Source organism: Triturus cristatus, chromosome 10, assembly GCF_964204655.1.
Source record: "Triturus cristatus chromosome 10, aTriCri1.1, whole genome shotgun sequence".
Classification (NCBI taxonomy): domain Eukaryota; kingdom Metazoa; phylum Chordata; class Amphibia; order Caudata; family Salamandridae; genus Triturus; species Triturus cristatus.
The window spans coordinates 128,098,827-128,120,064 of NC_140593.1; the positions used below are offsets into that span (position 1 = coordinate 128,098,827).

The following is a 21,238-nucleotide window of genomic DNA, read 5'->3' on the forward strand; positions in this document are numbered from 1 at the left end:
AATTACTCCAGTTGCATCTCATCTGGCTGGTGTTTGCTGGTGTCTTGAGTCGGGGGGGGAGGGTGGGGTGGCTATCTGGAAGTGGACAATGGAGTGTTTAGTCCAAGTTAGAAGTGTGGTGGCAGTGAACTTGACTCTACTGTAGTGAAGATGGGGTCTAGGGTATGTCTCGCGGCATGGGTGGGTTTGTGGACGTGCTATGTGAGTCTGATGATGCCGAGACACTCGATGAGTGCTGTGGAGCTGTGGTCAGTCTGGTGTTCCAGCTGAAAGTTGAGGTCTCCTAGGAGGACGTAGGCCCTGGAGTCCAAGGTGGGGGTTCGGGGCGGAGGGGGGCGACAAAGTCCTTGATGACTTTGGTGAAATTCATTCATGGTCCTGGAGGGTGGTAGGTGAGGGTTTCATTCAACGCAAAGTTTGCTGTCGTTTGGACTTTGAAGTGAAGGTGCTCCATGGAGGGGATCGTGTTTTCCAAAGTTGTGATGCAGTTGAGAGATTCCTTGAAGATGATTGGGCCTCCTTCTCCTGGTTTGTGTTGTTGGTCAAGTCTTGCAATCTTGTATCCTGCTGGGATTGCTGTGGCGATATCCAGGACCGTCAAGGTGGTCAGCTAGGTTTCCGTCAGAATTAGGAGGTCCATGGCATAATTGCTCAACAGGTCCCAGAGCTCGGTGGTGAGCGTTTGTTGAGCAGCGTGCATGAGATTTTGGGAGTGCTAGTTTACTGGTTTGAAGAGTTGGTGTGCTGTGGGAGGTCTGTGGGTCTGGTGTTGCATGTGAAGTGGTATGTCATGAATGAGAAGGCTCTTTGCGTGGTGCGGCAGCAGGGGGATAAGCGGCTGCAGTTGAGTGAACGCAGGAGTGCGGCAGAGTACCTCTGAGGAGCGGTCATACCAAGGTTCCTGGCGTTGGGTTGGGTAGTAAAGGTGTGAACGGGCGTACATGGGCTTGCCTTTGGTGCACCCGCTGCATGCGTCCGCTGCGCAACCGCAACCTGCAGCTGCCATTAAGTAGGTCCTGGGGGGGGGGGGGACTTAGTGGATGCGCAGGAGAGCGGGAGAGGAGGCACGGTAGAAGCAGGTAAGGAACAGGGAGAGGAGGATGGTGGCTCAGGTGGCGGGAGGCAGGAAGGGGAGCACAGCACACGAGTCAAAAGGGTGGAAAGTAAGAGGAAAAGAAGAGGCACCAAGAGAGGCACTGAAGGGTGAAAAGAGCAAGGAAAAGAGACCCAAAAAGGGCAAAACGCAAACAAGAAGAGGCACAAGGGTGAAGGACAGAGAGAGTCAAGAGGCATAAAATGTAATAGACTCGAAAGAGTGAAAAAGAGAGAGACGGCAAGAGAGAGAGTCAAGAGACACAAGAGCTAAGAGCCTAAGAAGAAACACTAAGGGTGAAAAAGAGAGAAAGCAGTTCTAGAGATACAAGAGCCAAGAGGCTCAAAGGAGGCACAAAGGGTGAAAAGGAGAGAGAGGGTCCCAAGAGAGTGAGTGAGAAGAGAGCGAAAGGCGCTCGGAGGGCATGGAAGGTGCCAGGAGGACAAGGATCTGGGTCCACAAGGACCTTGACTGGTTGGAGGACTTGTCCAGGTAAGTCAGGGCCTGGGCACCTGCTTAATTGTCATAATTGAAGTTAATTTCTTTGTATTGTGTTGTATAGGTTAATACAAACAATTACAACATGTGTAAAACATTATTTGATTATTATTCATCATTTGTTGAGTGCATGGCTACCCAGGGGCATCCCAGCGCCAGCAGCGTCAGGCAGAGCAGCAGCCAAGGTGGTTATAGGGCTGTGTTCTGAAACAGACAGGTTTTTAGGAGCCTCCGTAAGGAAAGCTGGTGGGTCACTGAGCGAATATGTGGAGGAACGGTGTTCCACAATCTGGCGGTGTTGTATGAAAAGAAACGGCCTCCACATCTTGCACTTACCATTTTTGGGACTGAAGCTAGGAATAAGTTAGCCAAACAAAGGCATCTCCTGGGGCGATAGAAGGTGATAAGGAATGGTTGATTGGGGGCCCTTTCCCCCACAGGGTCTTGTGGGTTATACATAGAGATTTGAATGTTATTCTTTCGTTAATTGGTAGCCAGTGTAGCGTCTTCAGGGCCGGCTTGGCAGACTGGGTTTTGGGAATACTAAGCAGCAACCTGGCTGCATAGTTGACTTAAGACTTAAAACTTAAGATCTTTCTCTTAAGATCAAAATCATGTTAGTCATCGTAGTCCCAGTATGAGCAGAAATCATCCAGTTTTGTTGGCAAGCAGTTAGCAAAACAGATGTTTATCTCCTATTTAATACAAAAAATAATCACATTAACCACCGACCAATTCAGTATAAGATTTAAAATATTATCTTAATTCTGTGTTATTATTTTTAAGATTTTTTAAAAATACTACATTTAGATGAAAAAAGATCTGTCACATGGGCAGAAGATCTATTTATTGTAAATGAATTTCAAGCAAAAAGTTCCTTATCTTGGTAAATCATAAGCTGTTCCCTATCATGTGGCTTTCCTTCTCATCATAGCAGTACATAGTGGAGTTACGCTCTCCTCTTTTGCACTTACTGAGGGCAAAGCTCAATATTCGGCTTTGCACCTTATTAACAATAAAGGGCATGGAAAGGTCAGCCCAAACTGCCAATACCTGGGCATGAGGACTAAGTCCCAGGACTGTACACAACATCTTTCCTTCTTTTGTCCATACTTTTTAATGATGTTCTGTGACCATCTCCAAACACTAACTCCATATAGCAGTTGAGACTATATTTGGCTTCATATGCTCTAACCATAAGAATTGCAATCTAATTAATCCATGAAGGTGTCTTATTTGATAAATATTTACAGTGTTATTCACAATCAAACCTTTCATTATCAATTTTCATGAGTAAGGTATAAGAGGATTGTACCTCATGGGTTTAGTGGAAGTTTACAGGAAAAGACCCTTTGTACTTTCCCTAAAAACATTTCTTTTGTCACTTTATAATTGACAGTGCATTTATTAAGGTTCATATTCTTCTCTAGTGAAGCAAACTCTTTGTGTACTACCTGAGGAGTCTTATCTAATAATATTGTGTCATCTTCATATCAGGCCCGAGGATGCTTTCGTTAAAGCCGCCGTACGAATGTTCTATTTATTCATTAGTTCATTAATTAATTAATTCATATTTCATGATGTTAACTGGCAAGTTACCTAGTTTGAAGTGTTATGAACCTGCAACTCCTACGTAACATAATAGGTCTATGATAAACATGTAGAAAAGGATTAGTGGGAATAGGAAAGCATCTTTGGAGACCTTTGTCTGTCTTGACTCTTTGAAAGCTTTAGCTATCAAAATCCTCTTTCAACTCGAACCATATATTCAAGTACAAGTAGATCATAATACTTAACAGTGGTCTATTCAACTAGAACAGATGTAAATCAAATCAAAAGGAGTTTGGATATTTAAGAGCAGAATATGGGTTGATTGCCCAGCTTTGCATGCTGATTCATCTATTAATTTATATGAAAGAACAATGCAAAATGGTGTTCAAAGGTGGATGTATACGGCCTAAATGCTATAAACGTCAAGTTACCACTAACCTGTAGATCTTAATTTTGTTTCTGGAATGATGTGAAACCCACCTATCTCCTTCCCTGTCGACAGTGACAAACACGTCCAAGACTGTGCTTGATATTGACAGCGAACAGACATAAAGGTGGTAGGGCACACAACAGAGAACTGCAGCCTGAGTGGTAAATCCCTGAGCAAGGGTGGGAACCAAAGATGTTTGGGAGGGCATGCTACACGCCATGACAAGTCCCATCTTGCATATTTGAAGTAATCACCTAGCTTCAAAGCATGCTTGATTCTACTTAAAGTTACATTGGTAAATGCTTTACCAAGAGAGGCCTGTAGCATGATCAACAGGAAGTTTCAGGAATCTCCTACATTACTTTTATTTATATTAAAGTTAAGCTCCATATTCCCCTATATTTTACGCACACTGTGTCCATTGTTACTTTTGGATCAAATTTTTTAGTGCATGCTTGAAACTGAACCAAGTTGCAGCTAGACTAGATTTATGTGTTCCACCATACCATAATGCATCTATTTAAGGGTTAAATGATATCAGCGGCGATCCAATCATTAATATTAGTTGTGTTATTTTCAGGGTGTATACAGATAATAAAGGGTGTTGCTATAACAGCTACAGTCAGTAATTATCCTCATATGCACTAATTGTAGCAGTGAACTTCTCAGCGGCTGCCAGTTCCAACCTTTCTCAGCTAATACATGTCCTTCAGATTCAAGAGCCAGCAGAGCTAGTTCGTGAACTACAAGAATGTAAATTGGTGAAAAAGTAACTCACGCAATTAGGTTAAATTCATAATTCAAAAGTTGAGTTTGCAAACCAGTTCACAAACTTAATGGTCCATATATACATACGTTTTGCCATAATTGTTTCCCAATTTTCTCTCAATCTGCTGAACAGATTTACTCCAAACCGATCCTTGAATGGAAGGTGGATCAAAGAGTATATTCTGCTTAAAGCTTTGTGTTAATCATGATTTCTTATTATTTTTAAAGGTGCCCAGTTGTTGATAAAATCCCTCCCAAAAGGAGAGAAGGACTCTGAAACCTCCAACATTTATCTCATTGGAGCTTCCACTAGACGCCTGCTGGTGGGAGCAGAGGCTGCGGGATTTGTGAAAGAATGCCATGACCACTCCATGAGAGCTTTTACTTACTCCAGGAGGAAAGAATTCAAAGACTTTGCAGGTAAATGGCACCTAATGTATGGATACGTGTTCTGAACATGTTGGGTGCAAGGTAGCTGCTTGGAAGCTTCTTCCTTGTGTGGTTCACTGATGTATTCTCAAATCCGAAATAGCCTATCTTTTTCCTAACATCTCACTAGATGTTTTCATTCCATTCAATTTTCTGCGTTGTTGACAAATCTGTAAGTCATCCTAATAAAGCGGTGTTAACTGCTGTGCATTCAGTCCACATTGCTGTGATTTTGAGTTTTGAGGCTTTGACTTAGCATGTGTGGACCCGAAGTATTGATTGCCAAGGTCTACATGTAATATTCGAGTTTGAGAATTGACTGTAATTTGCAACTATTCATTTTCATACAAGAATCAATTTTTGGCTAATTCAATAATCAAGCCAAGCACGTAGGTGCCCTTTTAAAGCCGCATCATTACCCAGTTAGTGCTGGTACTAATCAATTAGAGAGAAGAATTATGGCACTTTTCAAAACATAAAATATCAGATAACACTTCTGTAAGAAAATGGATTACTATTTTGGGTGGGTGACTACCCACCTCAAGGTATAATCACTACCCTTATCAGAGTGAATCCCCAAAGTCACTATATTAAACTGAGCCCAACCTCCTGGTAGCTATGGCACACAGCAGATAGGCTTAGCTTAGGGTAATGTGTAAAGTATTTATGCCATACCAAAACACTTATAAAGTCGAAATGCAAAAGAATAAAAATGGCAAACTAAATTAGAAAAGTAGAGTAAAATTTAAAAAGCAAAATGACTCGAAAAATCCTATGATGGAAACCAGAGAGTAATAGCGCCAAGAAGCATAAATGTCAATGATTGTCAATGGTCGCAGCAGACCTGGGCCTAGGCTCAATTTGACGCTTAAAGCGATAGAGCGTGGGTCGGAAACACTAACCAGGTTATTCTTGGTCAAAGATTTACCTTCTGACTTTAGTCCTTTACGTCCCAGTCCTCCACAGGATTACACTTCTAAAGCCTTGCAGGTCCGCAGGGGAGGCACTTAAAAACTCACAGGGTATCAGAGGCCAAGATTGCCAGTAGTCAGCCGCACATTTGCAGGAAAAGGCCTCTTGTAGCATGTAGTACCCCTGCAGTTTTAACAGGAGGTCAGTCATATGACTCTAGAGTCCACTTTTGTGTATTGGGTACAAGAGGGAGCAGGCCTGGTCCTTCAGGGCTCTTTTCAGGTCACATTCAGTAGGTTCAGTCCTCTTCTGATCGTTCTTAGGTCCAGCAGTGTTCTGAAGTGGAGCCGGGGGGTGCCATATTTATGTCTGGAATGAGCTAGTGAGTGGGCATGCCCATGCTGGGTGTACCCAGGCCAACCAGATGTCCATCCTAGTCTGGTTGGGCATGACTCCTAGCCATGTCTAAGCCAATCCCGGGACAACCCTACCCACTCTTGGCATTTTCAAGATGGCACAGATGTCTTTGGCCACAGTAAACTTAGACTGTGAGGGCTGGGTCTGTGTGTCTCTGGGGGTGTACTATGCTAATCCAGCCCACATCTAGCACCAACATCTAGTTGTTGGCAGTCTTTATACTCACAATAAACCCAGAGACAAGCAACCAGACAGTGGATACATAAAAATTGTTTTGGGATCCTGTTTCCTTTCCATTCAAGTGTGACCCTGGTGTTCTATGTAAAGCCAGTAGACCTGTCAAATATGATTTGACATTCAAACAAGATTTGACACTGTAGTATCAAAAAGGATGCTCACAGCCCCATCCTGCATGGACTATCAAGCCATCAGACGAGTCATCTCTGCCCATTCAGGCAGCCCATTGTTTGCTCCTGGGAAGCATTTCATACCTTTTTCATGCTTATTCAAATGCTAATTACTAGCTGGCAGAAGTGGGAGAGAAAATGCAAGTTTAGCCTCTGGAATTTCAGGTGAGGAAAAGGTATCTTTCTAAAAGTTACGTTTCCTAAATACTATAAATAATCTGACTCCCCCCCCCCCCCCCCCCCATTGAATTTGATTTTGAATAACTATCAAAAATAGTTGCTTAATTATTTTTCTTACTTGTCCCATTCCTGAGACACGGTACTAGGATTTTAATCTGTACTCCGGTTTTCTACATAGGACAGCTTGGCCTGTCACATTGAATAATTGCTTTTGCATGCTAGTCACTGTAAGGACATATTAACATGACTTTTCTATATGTCCTACTTTTAAATACCATGCACCATACCTTGTGGGCTACAAGGCCTAATAGGGGTTACTGATTCATTTTTAAAAGGGAGGTTTTAACTTATAAAAAGGAATTATTTTGACAGGATGAATTGCAGTGTTTAAACTGCCACAGTCCGGCTACAATGGTAGGCCTGAAGCCAGGTTTTACACTGTCACTGTAGTGGATTGCACAGTAGGTGCTGCAGTCCACTAGTTACATTTTACTTACAGGTCCTGGGTTACACTTTGTACCATATTTTAGGTACTAATAGACGAGTTCAATAATTTGGGATACGCTAATTTGACCATGGTTAAATGGGGAGCTTAGACAGTTTAGGACTGGGCAGCAGGGTTGCAGTGCCCAGACTTCTGACACCAGCAAAAAACATAGGGTCCAGAAAAAGGTGAAACATACCAGGTGATCATGCAGAAAAGGAAGCTTTCCTACAACTTTCCGACTGTGTCAGTTTTCTTCTTTTATTTTTATTTCAATTTTTTTCATTTTCACTACACAATAAAAATCCAATAATCCTCAATACATCCTCCTTTGTCTACTCTTATCATAACTCTGTTCGAATCAACTGCTATTAATCTGCTATTACATTTAGTTTCCAAAATGTGCCCTTGCCGTTTGAATGTTTTCTTCAAGTTGTTCACATTCTCTATGAAATTCATATATCTAATTCTCTTCAATTCAATATTCCTTAGTCATTTCTTGTTAAAACATTGATAGAGTCAAATGTTGTTGCAAATACACTTGAAGTTGGTAAGCAGGCCACCATATCCTGATGGGGTTACCAGGCCCAGAAAAACACATTTATGATCTACATACCTAACTTTGATATAGAAAAGACATCCAAACGAAAAATTAAATGCAGGAACTTAATTGTAAGTAGCGTTGAAAAAGCAGCAACAGATGCAAAACACATGTTGGCAAGGGATCACTTTAACAACCGTAATGAAAACAATCAAAATATTTGTACCTGACTTTGGGGCAATTGAGCCCCTAATATCGATTCAAACCATGCAGTGTAACAGTCACCTAGTGGCCAAACAGACCAGCCGCTCACTATTTCCGCTATGCTCTCTGAATAGCCTATTGTGTTAAGTCTCTGCCACTTACTTCTTAGTTTAGTTTATGTGGAAACAGGGTGGCTGTTTCCACATAAACACTAGAAATGTAAAAGATGGCTTCCATTGAAGCCAGAATCTTGCTCTCAAAGTTGCCTGCATGAGACATAAGGAAGCACACCTCGACACACCAAAATATCTGACAGAATCACTCACCGTCTCAGGAGGCAGCAGCGCACTACGCAGGGCGTCATTACTCTGACTTAAACCCATGAGAGTCAAGAAAAGCATGACCTACTCTGGATGCTTCTCCGGAGCAGCGCCCAGAATCTGCAACTCCCTACCACCAGAAATGCGCACCAATCCAACGATAGCTAACTTCGGCCGGAGGTCGAAACAATACTTATGAAGAAATGATGTCCATAAAGAACACACCAGTACCAAACAGACACCGAATAAACCCCAATAACTTGGGAAGACAATGACCATAACCCCTAGTTCACAGACAAGCCAAAAAAGTCCAACATATTGTACCTGGCTTTAACCACACCAAGGATCAATTGATGAAACAAGACCACAAACACCCGAACAGAATCCAACACGTTATACCTGGTTTTAAACTCAATGAGGAAAAATCCAATTAACTAAATAAATCTTATCAAGACAACTGCTCAGTAATGATGAACCGAGACCATGCAAATAAATGCTACTGACAGGTCCCTGTAAGGCTGCACTCTGAAGACCCAAACTGCTGGCAAAAAAACTCCCCAAAACACCCAGTCTGTTATAATTTTGAAACAAAGTACATTGTACAGCGCTCTGATAGCCTTGGGTCATGTTCACGCTATAGAAAACCTCTGTAAATCAAAAACCTAAATGTCTTGCATCCCTGCAGTTTCTTGAGGTAATTCTACTCAACTTCCCTTTGTAGAGATTTGCCAGGCTGACGTTTTGTCAGCTGGTGCTGGAAAAAAACACTATCTCAATATGTTTTATATACACTTTCCTTAAAAATATAATCACACAGCCTGTGCTACGTAACATTGGCCCTACTTGCTTCTCTTGATATTTTAAACACTTCCTAATTTATTATCTCTTCTTTCTTCAATGAGATGACGTTCTAGGGCCCGATTCACAGAACCAATTTAAGTCAAAATCCTAAACTTACTACTTTTGGTATTCACAGAAGGCATTTAGTAGTAGTAAAGTTAGGATTTTGTCTTAAGTCTGTCTTAAGTCTGTCTTAAGTCTGTCTTAAGTCTGTCTTAAGTCTGTCTTAAGTCAAACTTAAGACAAAATCCTAACTTTACTACTACTAAATGCCTTCTGTGAATACAAAAAGTAGTAGGACAGACTTGGGACAGACTTGGGACAAAATCCTAACTTTACTATTTCTAAATGCCTTCTGTGAATACCAAAAGTAGTAAGTTTAGGATTTTGTCTTAAGTTAGTTCTGTGAATCGGGCCCCTAGTCTTTTTTTGTTTATTCTACCAAAGCACAAAACTCCTTTTTGGGTATCATACCCTACAGACGGTGGAGCAGCATTTTCTTGGTGGGCGGTCATTACAAAGCCTGCGTATGCTGCCTGGGGCATTTGCATCTATTTAGCTCCTGCCCATTCAGTGCAGGAATCCATGTAACAAGACTGAGTTCAAGAGTCTATCCATATTGAAGGTAGGACCAGAACTTCAAGAAACCATCAGCCCTGTGACAGGATACCATGCATCCCATTTAGACTCGAGGGGTTTGGAACAGCAAGTTGTAGCCGCTTTGGCTTTGCCTATAATAAGCACTGATATGGTGGTTGCCTTCCCTTTTCCATGGCCCACGGCCTGCCTTTCAGGAATGAAAGCCACCAGGAACACACACATGAGAGTAGCTTTTGGTAGCTTCCATTCATAGTACTCCAGGACCATGATAGTGGGTGAACTTTTCATACTGTAAAGGCATGCTGCTGCTTCAGGACACTACCGACCTGTCTCGGAGCACTTTAGAGTTTATCAGACTCCAAGCCACACTCCCAGAAAGGTTGATAAGGTCTACACCAAATCCATCCCATTGGCCGTTAAGGTTAGTGTCTTTGAGTGTACTGGTACACTTTGATCCGCTGTGGTGTTCTAGGGGCTGGAGCATCTTCACTGGACTGACTGAAACCATTCATATTTCTTACCATTCTGTGATTGAGGGATGGGCTTCTTCACTTGTGGGTTGGGATCCAGTACCAGGCCTTCTATGGATACTCCACCTTCTATGCATCACAGCAAGCACAAACATAAGAACCATAAATGGATGGTAAAAGAGAGCACAGCTGTCCAGTGGTGTTACTGGCACGGACACACATTACTGATAATCCCATGGCTATGGGTTCCACATCTGAACTGTTAAAATAGGTTGAATTTCTACCCTATCTACAACCTAGGTGATTGGGCCCTAAAATTTTCTTTTAAGGCAAGGATTTTTATCCTTCTCAATTGCCATTTCTTCCAAAATAGATTTTGCAATGTTTAATGAGGTCTTTCAAACTTACAAACCTCATGTCTCCCACATGACAATTAGGGACATTAATGGCTTAGTCTGTGTGCACATGCAGGCATGGCTCAGACCCTCACCATCCCTTCAATTAAGAGTAAGTGAGCAGAGGCGTCCAAACAAAATCCAAGAGACATCAGGAGGACGGTTAATTTCTTTAATTGCAAAAGGGACCCACGATGAGAAGACGACCCCAGCTTGACTCAGCCCCACAAGAGGTCAAGCAGTAGCTAGAGTTATACAAAGGAATTTAATGACAATACATGGCATAAGAAAAAAGTGAATAATTAAAGCTCATCAACAATATTACGCATACTTGGTAAAGACATGGGCCCACCATGTGATGGTAAGGCTTTTTTTCTCCTTTAAAGAACAAAATAGGAAATGCACTAAGGTGAGCCCCGATTGTCCTCTCTCCTCCAGTGGTGCAGGTAAAAAAGAACTATACCTCTGGGTCTTTGATCAGTTGCTACGGACTGCCATTGCTCATGGGTAGGACTCCATTAGCTGTCAGGATGAAAGCAGAGAGCTATACTTTTGTCTCTAGTTCTTGGGAATCATGTGAAAGCTTTAAAGGCATAATTAGTTAATAGTTTATCTATAGTGACACATCTTTTCAATCAATCAGGTGGCTTGTAAAGCCGACTACTCACCCGTAGGGGTCTCAAGGCGCTGCGGGGGAGGGAGCTCTGGTACGTTGGTTCAGTCGAAGAGCCAGGTCTTGAGGTCCTTCCTGAATTGAGTCAGTGACTGTGATTGCCTGAGGTGCAGAGACAGGGTGCTCCAGGTCTTTGCTGCGAGGTAGGAGAAGGATCTTCTTCCGGCTGTGGTCATGCAGATATGTGGGACGGTACCCAGGACCAGTTGGGTGGTGCGGAAGTCTCTGGTGGGTGCGTGGAATGCGAGGCAATGGTTCAAATACGTTGGTCCCGCGTCCTGTAGGGCTTTTTAGGCGCGTGTAAGGAGCTTGAAGGAGATTCTTTTGTTGACTGGAAGCCAGTGGAGGTCTCTCAGGTGGCTGATGTGGCTGTGGCAGTGGATGTTGAGGAGGAGTCTAGCAGAGGTGTTCTGAATGTTCTGCAGTTACTTGAGGAGTTTCTGGGTGATGCCGGCGTAGAGTGCATTGCTGTAGTCGATTCTGCTGCTGATAAGTGCGTGGGTGACCGTCTTTCTAGACTCAGTGGGAATCCACTTAAAGATCTTTCTGGGTAGGCATAATGTGTGGAAGCAGGATGCTGAGACGGCGTTGACCTGGCAGTTCATGGTGAGCGAGGAGTTCAGGATGATGCCGGGGTCTTGTGCATAGTCAGTAGGTGTGGGGGGTGGGTGGGGGTTCCAAGTGCTGCGGCCCACCATGAGTTGTCCCAGGCGGAGGGGATGGAGCCCATGATGAGGACTTCGGTCTTCTCTGAGTTGAGCTTGAGGCAGCTGTTCTTCATGCAGATGGTGACTGCCTTCATCCCGTCATGGAAGTTGTTCTTGGCGACTGTGGGTTTGTTAGTGAGGAAGAGAATCAGCTGGGTGTCGTTGGCGTAGGAGACGATGTTCCCCAACCTAGGCCTAAGTATTAAAGTGACCTTTTACGAACTTTTGTCCTACCTTGCTCTCCATAACTGTTCTAGCACTGACCTTTTACCCAGTTGTGGGCTGAATAAATGTTGATTGGTTTCCTTGAAACTAGACTTATTTATTATGCATGAAGATTCTTAGTAAAATCCCATGCGCATGATGTACATAACAGGATTAACATACTCTGTACAAAAGTAATCGCTATCTTCATCCTAGGGTGACAGAGCTACTTTGCATAGTTGCAGTTATTGATTTAGGCTTATTTACATAATCATACTCACAACATATTGATTGTGGTAGAAACCCACAGGCTATCTTTGTGGTAGAAAAGAACCACACATTCACTAGGTTACTAGAGGAGACGCTTCCACAAGACACTGAGGCCCCTGCACACTGAAGCTTCAACACGCAGCTGTCTGACATCCCTTGCGGGGTGTCCAACTCGTGACCAAGATGAGGTCCTTCATTTTCTCCCATCAAGTAATAGGGTTAGCTCTTTCCTAGGAGATTCTTGGCTTTACACCTACATACATGCTAGGTACACTTAGGTATGGTCAGCATCGTAGAGTACGTTTGATTACAGTCCTGTTTATATGCCTGCATATACTCACTGTTTTAGCGCCATGGTAGAATTCTACCTATTTACTCTGTTGGTGCTTGTAAACTCTTACGTTAGCTTCTGTCTATTGATTGTCGCAGCAAACATGTATTGTACTAGAATGACGCTGGTTCAATAAATGCTTATTGAAAACGTTTTTTCTGTGTATCTTTCTGAGACTAAGTGAACACGATTAATCGAGCGAAAAGTACTGTACTGTTTCCACGATCCATGAAGGGTCAAGGGTTGTCATGTTCGATGGTTGCCAGATAGTTACCAGAAACGGTTCGCTCCATGATGAGGTAAGGGGGCTTATGGTGGCACTGTGAGCTAGCTGCTCTATAGACTGACATATCCTGTGGGGGTGTCCGGAATCAGTATAGACACCAATCCCTCAGTTTATGTAGTCCGCCAAACGCGGAGATCATATGTATTTTTAGGAACTACACAACACTGTTGTGCCTGACGATGGTTGCGAGTAGGGCCATGTAGATGTTGAAGAGAGTGGGGTTCAGGGAGGAGCCCTGAGACACTCCGCAGCTGATCTTTGTGGGTTCCAAGTGGAATGGTGGTAGTCTGACTCTGTGTTTGGCCAGTGAGGAAGGAGCGGATGCATTCCAGGGCTTTGTTGCGAATGCCGGCGTCATGGAGTCTTGTGCATAGGTTGTGGTGAGAAACAGTATCCAAGGCGGCCGAGAGGTCCAGGAGGATGAGGGCTTCAGTTTTTCCTCAGTCGTGGAAGGTGCGGACGTCATCTGTGGCGGCAAGAAGGGCTGTCTCTGTGCTGTGGTTCCTTTGGAAGCCGGATTGGGAGAGATCCAGGATGTGGTTTGCTTCAATGAACTCTGAAAGTTGGGCATTGATGGCCTTCTCGATGACTTTGGCTGGGAAGGGGAGAAGAGAGATGGGTACAAAGTTCTTGAGGTCCATCGGGTCAGCAGAGGGTTTCTTCAGGAAGGGGTTTATCTGTGCATTCTTCCAGTCTTCCGAGAAGGTGGCAGAGTTGATGGAGCAGTCGATGGTGTGGCAGGGTTCGGGGTCGATAGTGGTGCCGGCTGTGAAGATGTGTTGCGGGCAGGAGTCCTTGGATTAGGCCTGGGCGGTAAATTCCATTCCGCTCGCGGAATTTGGGTAATTTCATGTTCCGCCGAGAATGCGCAATTGCCAAAAATTCGGCGATCCGCGACTTCTCGGAATTTTTTGCTTGTTCGCGCTTTCAAAATGCGTGTTCATGAGATATTTCTCTCCGAGCACACAAACGGCATTCGCGAACAAGAAAAAATCATCGCGAACGGGCGGAACAAGCAATTCCGCATGTTCGCGGAAGTTTTGCATGCTCGCGGAGATTTTTTACCATTTCGCGGAGCTTTGCGTAGCGCGACTATACAAATTCCGCCCACCCCTACCGTGGATGCTCTTCATGATCTTAAGGGTGTCGTCAGTGGTGAGGGGAGTCCAGCTGAGTAGGGTTTGTTGAGGTCCGGTGTCATGGGATGCGTTGGCAGCGGGTGCTGTGGGAGGGTCCTGGGTATCGAGGTTTTCAATGCTGTCATAGATCCCCTTAATCTTGCGGTGGAAGCAGGTGCCAAGGTTGCTGCAGAGGTCTTGGGAGGGTGGAATGTCTACTGTCTCTGTGCTGGGTCTGGCAAACACTTTGACTTTGGCAAAACATTCTAACTTTGAAACCTGAGGCAGTTAAGGGGTACTTTGAAAGTCTGCTTTATCATTCAATCACAAATCATTCTACTCAGCAGGAACTTAATTTTGTCTTTATCTCTTGAATTGAAAAATATGAGCCTTGGGTGCTTTGTGACATTGACTTTTTGTCAGCAAAAATGGCCTCCTATTCCATTATCAACCACAGCAAGAACCTCTGAAGTTTATAAAGAAACCAGGAAATAAGACCACATTCTTTACCAGTTAGGGGAACTCTACATGACATGGATGTTTTGGGGGCTTTTAACATCTTCTTGGTAAGATTGACTACACGTAGGAAGCTAATTAATCTTTTCACCATATATGACGGTGTTTTCTGAGGCAGCACACCAGCTAAGCACATCTTTTCAGATATATAGTTCCATGCATATCCAAAGCCTACCACGGGAGAGGAGTTCAAGCTCTTTTAAGATTTCAAGCTCCTCCCACCAAATTGGAGGCTGCACCACTGACTTTCCAATGCTATTTGTCCACCACAGAGGATAGCCACTTGTAGGGCGTATACCTTTTTTAAGCATGAATAACTGGGTGAATCCTCTGACAAAGACTTGGGCAAGCAACATTTGCATCAGTTGACATGAAGGTGGACCGGCATGTGATATCTGGTACTCCCATAATTTATGAGGCTGTGGTGTCATATTCCCAACCACTTGGGAAGGAGAGCGAGACCGACACAAGACTGCAAACAAATATTACTTTGATGGTGATTCTGGTATTTTCAGTCCTTGCTCTTTCTCCTTCACATCATCGACCCAGCCATCACTTCATAAGCATTTCACATGCTCGGCAAATGAACCTACAGCAAACTTGACAGGCAAGTTGGAGAGGCAGGAGTAGGTGGATGAGTAATGCACATGAGGAGGGGTTGCTGGCGCTGTGCACCCCCACAAGACTTTTAAACAGTAATATGTTTGAAGTAGCTTTTTACCTCTCCTGCCTGTAGTGAATGCTTCCCACTCAATAGTGAAGGAGGAATAGCATAAACTGTCAGGACTAGAATTATCGTGTTGCTAGTTTTTCATAATCTAAATCTTTTATCAAAACATGTGTATAATACTTCTCTTGGATGGCCTGCATCTGCTATAAGTAGATGACTGCGAGACTTCTTGGACTTCTCCTACAGACATGCATCTGAATGGTCTATACTTTTGGTGGTTTCTGGGTGGAGGGTGGTTGAAGTTGTTTGCATGGTTTGTGGCTTGGATTAGGCAGTTAGCATTTGACCAAAGAACAATCAAGGGGTCATGAAGATATTCACTCAAGTTAAGACGTGCCCAGACCCTCTGTAAGCAGTAACACTATCACTGTGTCACCCCCACAGTAATCATAGAATCATCCGATTCAGACAAGGAAATTACTGGAAACTCTATGAAACGGTGTAACATCATTTGGAAAAACTAGACCTCATGAATAGGAACTTCCTGGCACAGGAATCCACTCCTGGATCAATAGTGGTAGAGCCCATACTTTAGAAAAACAGTGAGAGAGAAAGGGTATTCTGCATGGGGGTACTCCTGGTCCCCTTAATCAATATACATAAACACTATAAGGAGTACACCCTAGGAGGTACCTAAGTGCCTCAGAAATGGGGAGAGGTGCACCGAAAGGACAGAATCGTCCTTATTTAGAAGACCCCTCACTCACCAACCTAGTTGGTGACATGCTTCATCATCGGGGTCCCACCCGGATAGCCGAATGCCATCCGGGTGTGCTGCGACACCTGATTACAGTGGAGGTGGTATTTTCTTTTGGTGTGTGTGTCAGTGAAAAAGTGATTTAAAAATTGGCCAGGTTTAACTCTCTATGGATAAAGAATCTTTTATTCTGGAGCAACTGGACAATGTTAAAAAATCAGGAGATACCGTGTGGGGTTAGATTGACCTAAGGTATCTTAAAAGTGAAGTAAAATGAAAAGGTAAAAGTGGTCTACATGTTTCAACCTAGTGGAAAAATCTCCAGGTTTTCGTCAGGACCGGTGTTGATGACCAGGGCGGTCTACACACGCTAAGGTGTACCCTCCCCTCATGTACTCACAGTGAGGAAACATCCTTCCTTGAATCTCTAGAAAGGAACAGTGCTAGCGGCGCTAAATTCGCGTGCCTCAAGGGTGCCGGGGTCAGGGAGCTTGTTCCTACCACGTTTGCGTGTGAAACAGACTCAGCTGTTGTGCCTAAACCATGACCCGCATCGGCGTCTCGTTTGCCATACTTTACCACTGTGGCTACAGGTTTCCTTGCCTGGCAACAATTTGTATATGCATTGACTCTCGCTTAGTTCTGTCCACTTGACCTTGCTTTCCCACATGTTTGTTGTTTTTTCCCTTCTCAATTTCCTTTTTGTGTTGGTCTTTTCCCTAACACTCTTCTGATCTTTTGTCCTTGTTTCTTAAATGTTGTCTGTCTTACCATCTGTCTGCTGCTGTTCAGGAGTCTCCTGCTTCTTGGTGTCAAGGGGTCAGTGCTTGTATCTGGTCTCATTTGTAGTATCTGGTCTCATTACTGTATCCTCTACCCTGGGGCAGGGTATGACACTTGTCCCTGTTGCAGGCAATTGCTGCCTCTGCCCTTATGCTGCCAGCTTGCACTGGGTTGGGTGAGTAGAGGAACTGCAACCTTCTTACATTCCTAGAACCTCGGCATGTCAGTGCCATAGAAGATGGGCGTATATGGGTTTGTTGTAGGGGCTCTGAGTCTGGTAACTCATTACCTTTTGGCACTACTTGTTAGTGTCTAGAAGATCATGAGGAGTCTTTGCTCTTCTTACTGCGCTTGCTTGATCCTAATGAGTTGGTTTTGGACATCTGCTTGTTGAATTGGCAGACTAATGGTGTGTCCCTTCTGCAGGCTACTACAGATCTCTGTGAACCTTTTGGTTTTCGGATTCCTGATCTTTGGGATTTACAGTACTTTGTCTCATTAAACAAGCACTGCGAGAAGGCTATTTTAAAGCGGTCTCTGTTTAAATAAGTTTGCAGTTTTAGCCTTGCAGTAGCGCTTGGTCTTTTAGAAGTTGATAGTAGATACCCATATTTGACCACCCCATAAATTACTTGAACTTTATAGTTTTTTTTCTTGTTTGATAGTTTATTTCTTTAATATTTTTTTATCATCCACCAAAAACTGAATTGGTTTTAGGTACTGATGGTAACTCATTTTCCTGTTTATGCTCTCCCTGCAGAAGACAATGATGACTTTCTTACAGTGACAGAGTGCCAGTACATCATTAAACGTGAGTTAGAAAATCTTCGAGCAAATGATGAACAAACGGTTCCTGGCCACGCAAAGGGCAAACTTTATCCAGGGAAATCCATAAGTAAGTATATGTCTTAATAGTATCCTAAAGTAATTTTGGGAACCTTGCTGAAGAATTAAAGTACTTTAGAGTCAATTGCATTCCAAACATATAAATATATGTTTGATTTTTGGTCAAACTCTTTTCATGGGAGTCATTTGTTGTAGTTCATAGTCTGCACCTCATACTACCAAGTTTACTCAATTGTACTGACTTTTCATCCTAAGAGCACCGAGTGTTAATTTAGTTGCTTAATTTGATGGAAAACAGAGAGACTATGAGGGGGACTAGAACCATTGCTTGTACAGTGAGAAACATGATAGAACCTCCAAAAACTCAGAGCTCTTTTATTGTCCAGTGGGAAGAAAATGCAGAGAATTCACACAAAGCAGAGATGAATAAAAATGTTCAGGTGATAATAAGTCAGTCATGACACTAAAAGCTACTCTTGTCACATCCAAAAGTTTGAAGAATTGTAAAGAGCTATTACTGTTGAAATACACTCTCCTGAAGCTGTTTCCTGAACAATTTGTTGTCTTTGTCTGTATGGAGGTGGTCCAGAAGAGGGCTTCACCTAAAGGGGGCCAAGACGCATATAAGACTAAACCCCAGTAAGGCGTGCCACCTCTGTGAAATTTTATAAAGTAAGCATTGAAGGACGGCAGTGTTCTCCATTATGGAACTTTAATTAATATTTATGAGGCATGAATATTTTTGCTTTTAAACATGATCTTTTAATACTTTTTTGTTAGAGAAACACCTATCGTCATACACCAAATTAATAACTATCTGCGCTTCTTTATATTAGAAAAAATGAAATTTCGATTTTTTTTTTAATAAGTGCTACTTTACTTGTTTAAACACATCCACGAGCCTCTATTTCACAAGTAAAAAGGAAATAAGAGAACAAATACCCAGAAAAGACGACTCCGCTGCTTTCGTAGTCATTCTGCTGAACAGTCACACCATAGGAGAGTTCACAATTTGAGTGATAAAGGAGGAATCTGCCTTAGGGCAAAACTAAGAGTTTCTTTGGGATGCTTTAGGTCTACTTGTGTCAACTTCTGAGTCGTAGCCCAAAAAAGAGTCCAGATTGAACACGCCTTGTCACTACCATAGTGGAACATGCTGTGATAACACAAAGGCCCCCGAGGATGCATGTGGCATTCCCAGACCGTTTTTGTTGGATATCAAACATGTCGCTATCACAAGGTACATATTAGTGGCATTTTTGATGTTGAGGATTAGGTGCAAGCTAGGTTTTCATTAATGTCAATGACTTTGAAGATGAGACCTACAGCACAGCCGGCTTCAGCATTGAGGTAAGTGGTTTTGACATAAAAGGCATGTTTAATATAAAGGAAACCAAAAATTGAAAAAAGTTATGAGTGAGCTCTGGTTCACAGAAGCCTATCCTATGAGCTTTCAAGCTTTGGTTCTGCCACTAGCTTGTGAGTAATCCACTGTACCAAAACTAGCTTTAACGTCAGTCTAAGGAGGCACTCGTGGAGCCAAAGTGTCATTCCATTTTTAGACACCAAATCTTCATCGTCGCTCCACTCCAAAATGGGAAGTACTCTTGAGGAGAAAAAACAGACAATGCACCCTGGCAAACCTAAGACACCCTCCATGCAAAGCAACTTAAATATCCCCCCAGACTCCAATGTATGTGCTTGGAATATCAGTGGAAGCTTTTCAACCGTACTTGAATCTATTCCTCCAGAACTTCAGTTTAAATTGTTTACAAATGTAATGAACAGAACAAAGCATATCCCAAACAGGTACCCTAGTGAGATGGGGAGCAGTGGGTGTCTGTTCCTTGTTTCCTACCTGTGAATGTTTTCTGGCAAGCTTCCTTTACTTTATCATTCCTTGTAATGAACCCCAAAACACTGTCTTACTCGAGGCTGGGAACAAGCACTAGGCCTGGCTCCAGGGAGTACCTAGAGTGGATCTGGATCGAAACTTAGCCCCTTGAAGACTCCTTCGCAACCCTCGGCACCAAGTGCAACTCTTTTTGTATCTGCTTGATAATGACGTCAACAAGAAACCTTAGTAAATAAAATAGTCACTGTTGACATTGGGTGGATCCTGCAAAGGGTGATCTCAATCCCATCAGTGTTAACTCAGCATTTTAGACCCCAAGGTCAATTAATAAAGTACACTAAATGTGGTGATAGTAATGCCTCTTTTGTACAGCAGCACATATGCAATACAAATACTGGGGTTTCCAGGAAAATACGTCATATCTGTACACCACATATTCAGAAAGAATAGAAGGATCCGGGTTATTAATTGATGAACATATTTTACAGATAGAAACAGTATTCTTCTTTCCCTCACTTCTGACCTTCAACTCACCGTCAACAACTATCATTCCCATATGCTGTACCCTCCTCAGGTATGGGTGGGGCTGCACTTTCGTAAATCCGTGGCTCAGAAGAATTCTTTGCTGGGAGCAACAATAATGTGAAGCCAGTGCACTAGTGTTCTCCATGATTACAAGAACACTGGGAACAAAACCCAGTTGGAAACCAAAACACCAAAAATTGGACAGTGGACAGCATGGTGCAGCTCAATGAACAAATATAGATAGTCCTGTTTATGGTACTCAGTATGATTTCAATCCTCAGCTCAGGCTCCTTCTGGATGCCCTGATTGTGAAGTTGAAGGCCGAGGAATCCACCCTGTCCCACAGCTCCAAGTGCTGCCATTCCTGGTGCAGATTCTGCATACTTCTTTGCAGTTCCTGAGGCCCAAGTACCAGCCACGGGGTTTGTTATTCTGCTGCAGCTGGTTCTGTTGGCCCTGGTTCAGCTGCCAACTGATCCCTGTACAATCTGTGCCAACCTAACCGTCTGGTTTGGATGCCACAACAGAGTCTTCCTCCAGACCCTCTACTTGCAGTAGAGCTTAGTTGAAGGACACCATTAATCACAAAGGTATGCATAAAGTAACGCTGTACTATGTTGTCACTGGCAAGTTTATGAAAACACTGCCCAGTCCCTCCAGAGAAAGAGGGCATCTATTATTTCATGGCAGCAGCAACTCCCCACCATAGTCACCCTACTGGCCATTGAGCAGCAAGTGCTCAAGCAGATGTAAGAGATTCAAGGAGACTTTCTGTGAACTCCAGTCTATGGACAAACAGTACCAGGCTCCAAAATACACTCTGGGCATTTCTGGGAATCTCCACGCTCAGTGTAAGATGATGGTGAAAACCCTTCCAGACTGATAACAAGGCAAGTGTCTGAAGACATAGAGGAGAAAAATATGCCAGTCCGGGGTGTCTGCCCCTGCGTCAAGCGAACACCAGCCCCATCATGACAAGCTAAGATCTTGGGGAGAGATGCATTCCTTGTCTATGGGAAAATGTGTTCATGCATATGGCCCATAGTCTAAAGCATGAGTTCGACCAGTACACCTCCTTACTCTTGAGCTATGCTCAAGAACAGTTTATGGTCATGTTCATCTATCAAAAGGGATCCAAAAGGATCCTAATAAAGCCTA

General features: G+C 43.3%; 1 protein-coding gene across 5 annotated transcripts in view; it reads left to right on the forward strand.

Annotated features, from left to right (window-relative positions):
* The window catches only part of ANO10 (anoctamin 10), an 818,673-nt gene that overhangs the window by 189,435 nt on the left and 608,000 nt on the right, over positions 1–21,238 (forward strand). For all 5 annotated transcript variants that reach the window (XM_085630601.1, XM_085630602.1, XM_085630604.1 and 2 more), the window contains exons 3-4: positions 4,569–4,760; positions 17,615–17,749. In XM_085630601.1, the coding sequence (XP_085486727.1) occupies positions 4,569–4,760; positions 17,615–17,749 (327 nt within the window). The remainder of the gene's footprint in view (positions 1–4,568; positions 4,761–17,614; positions 17,750–21,238) is intronic.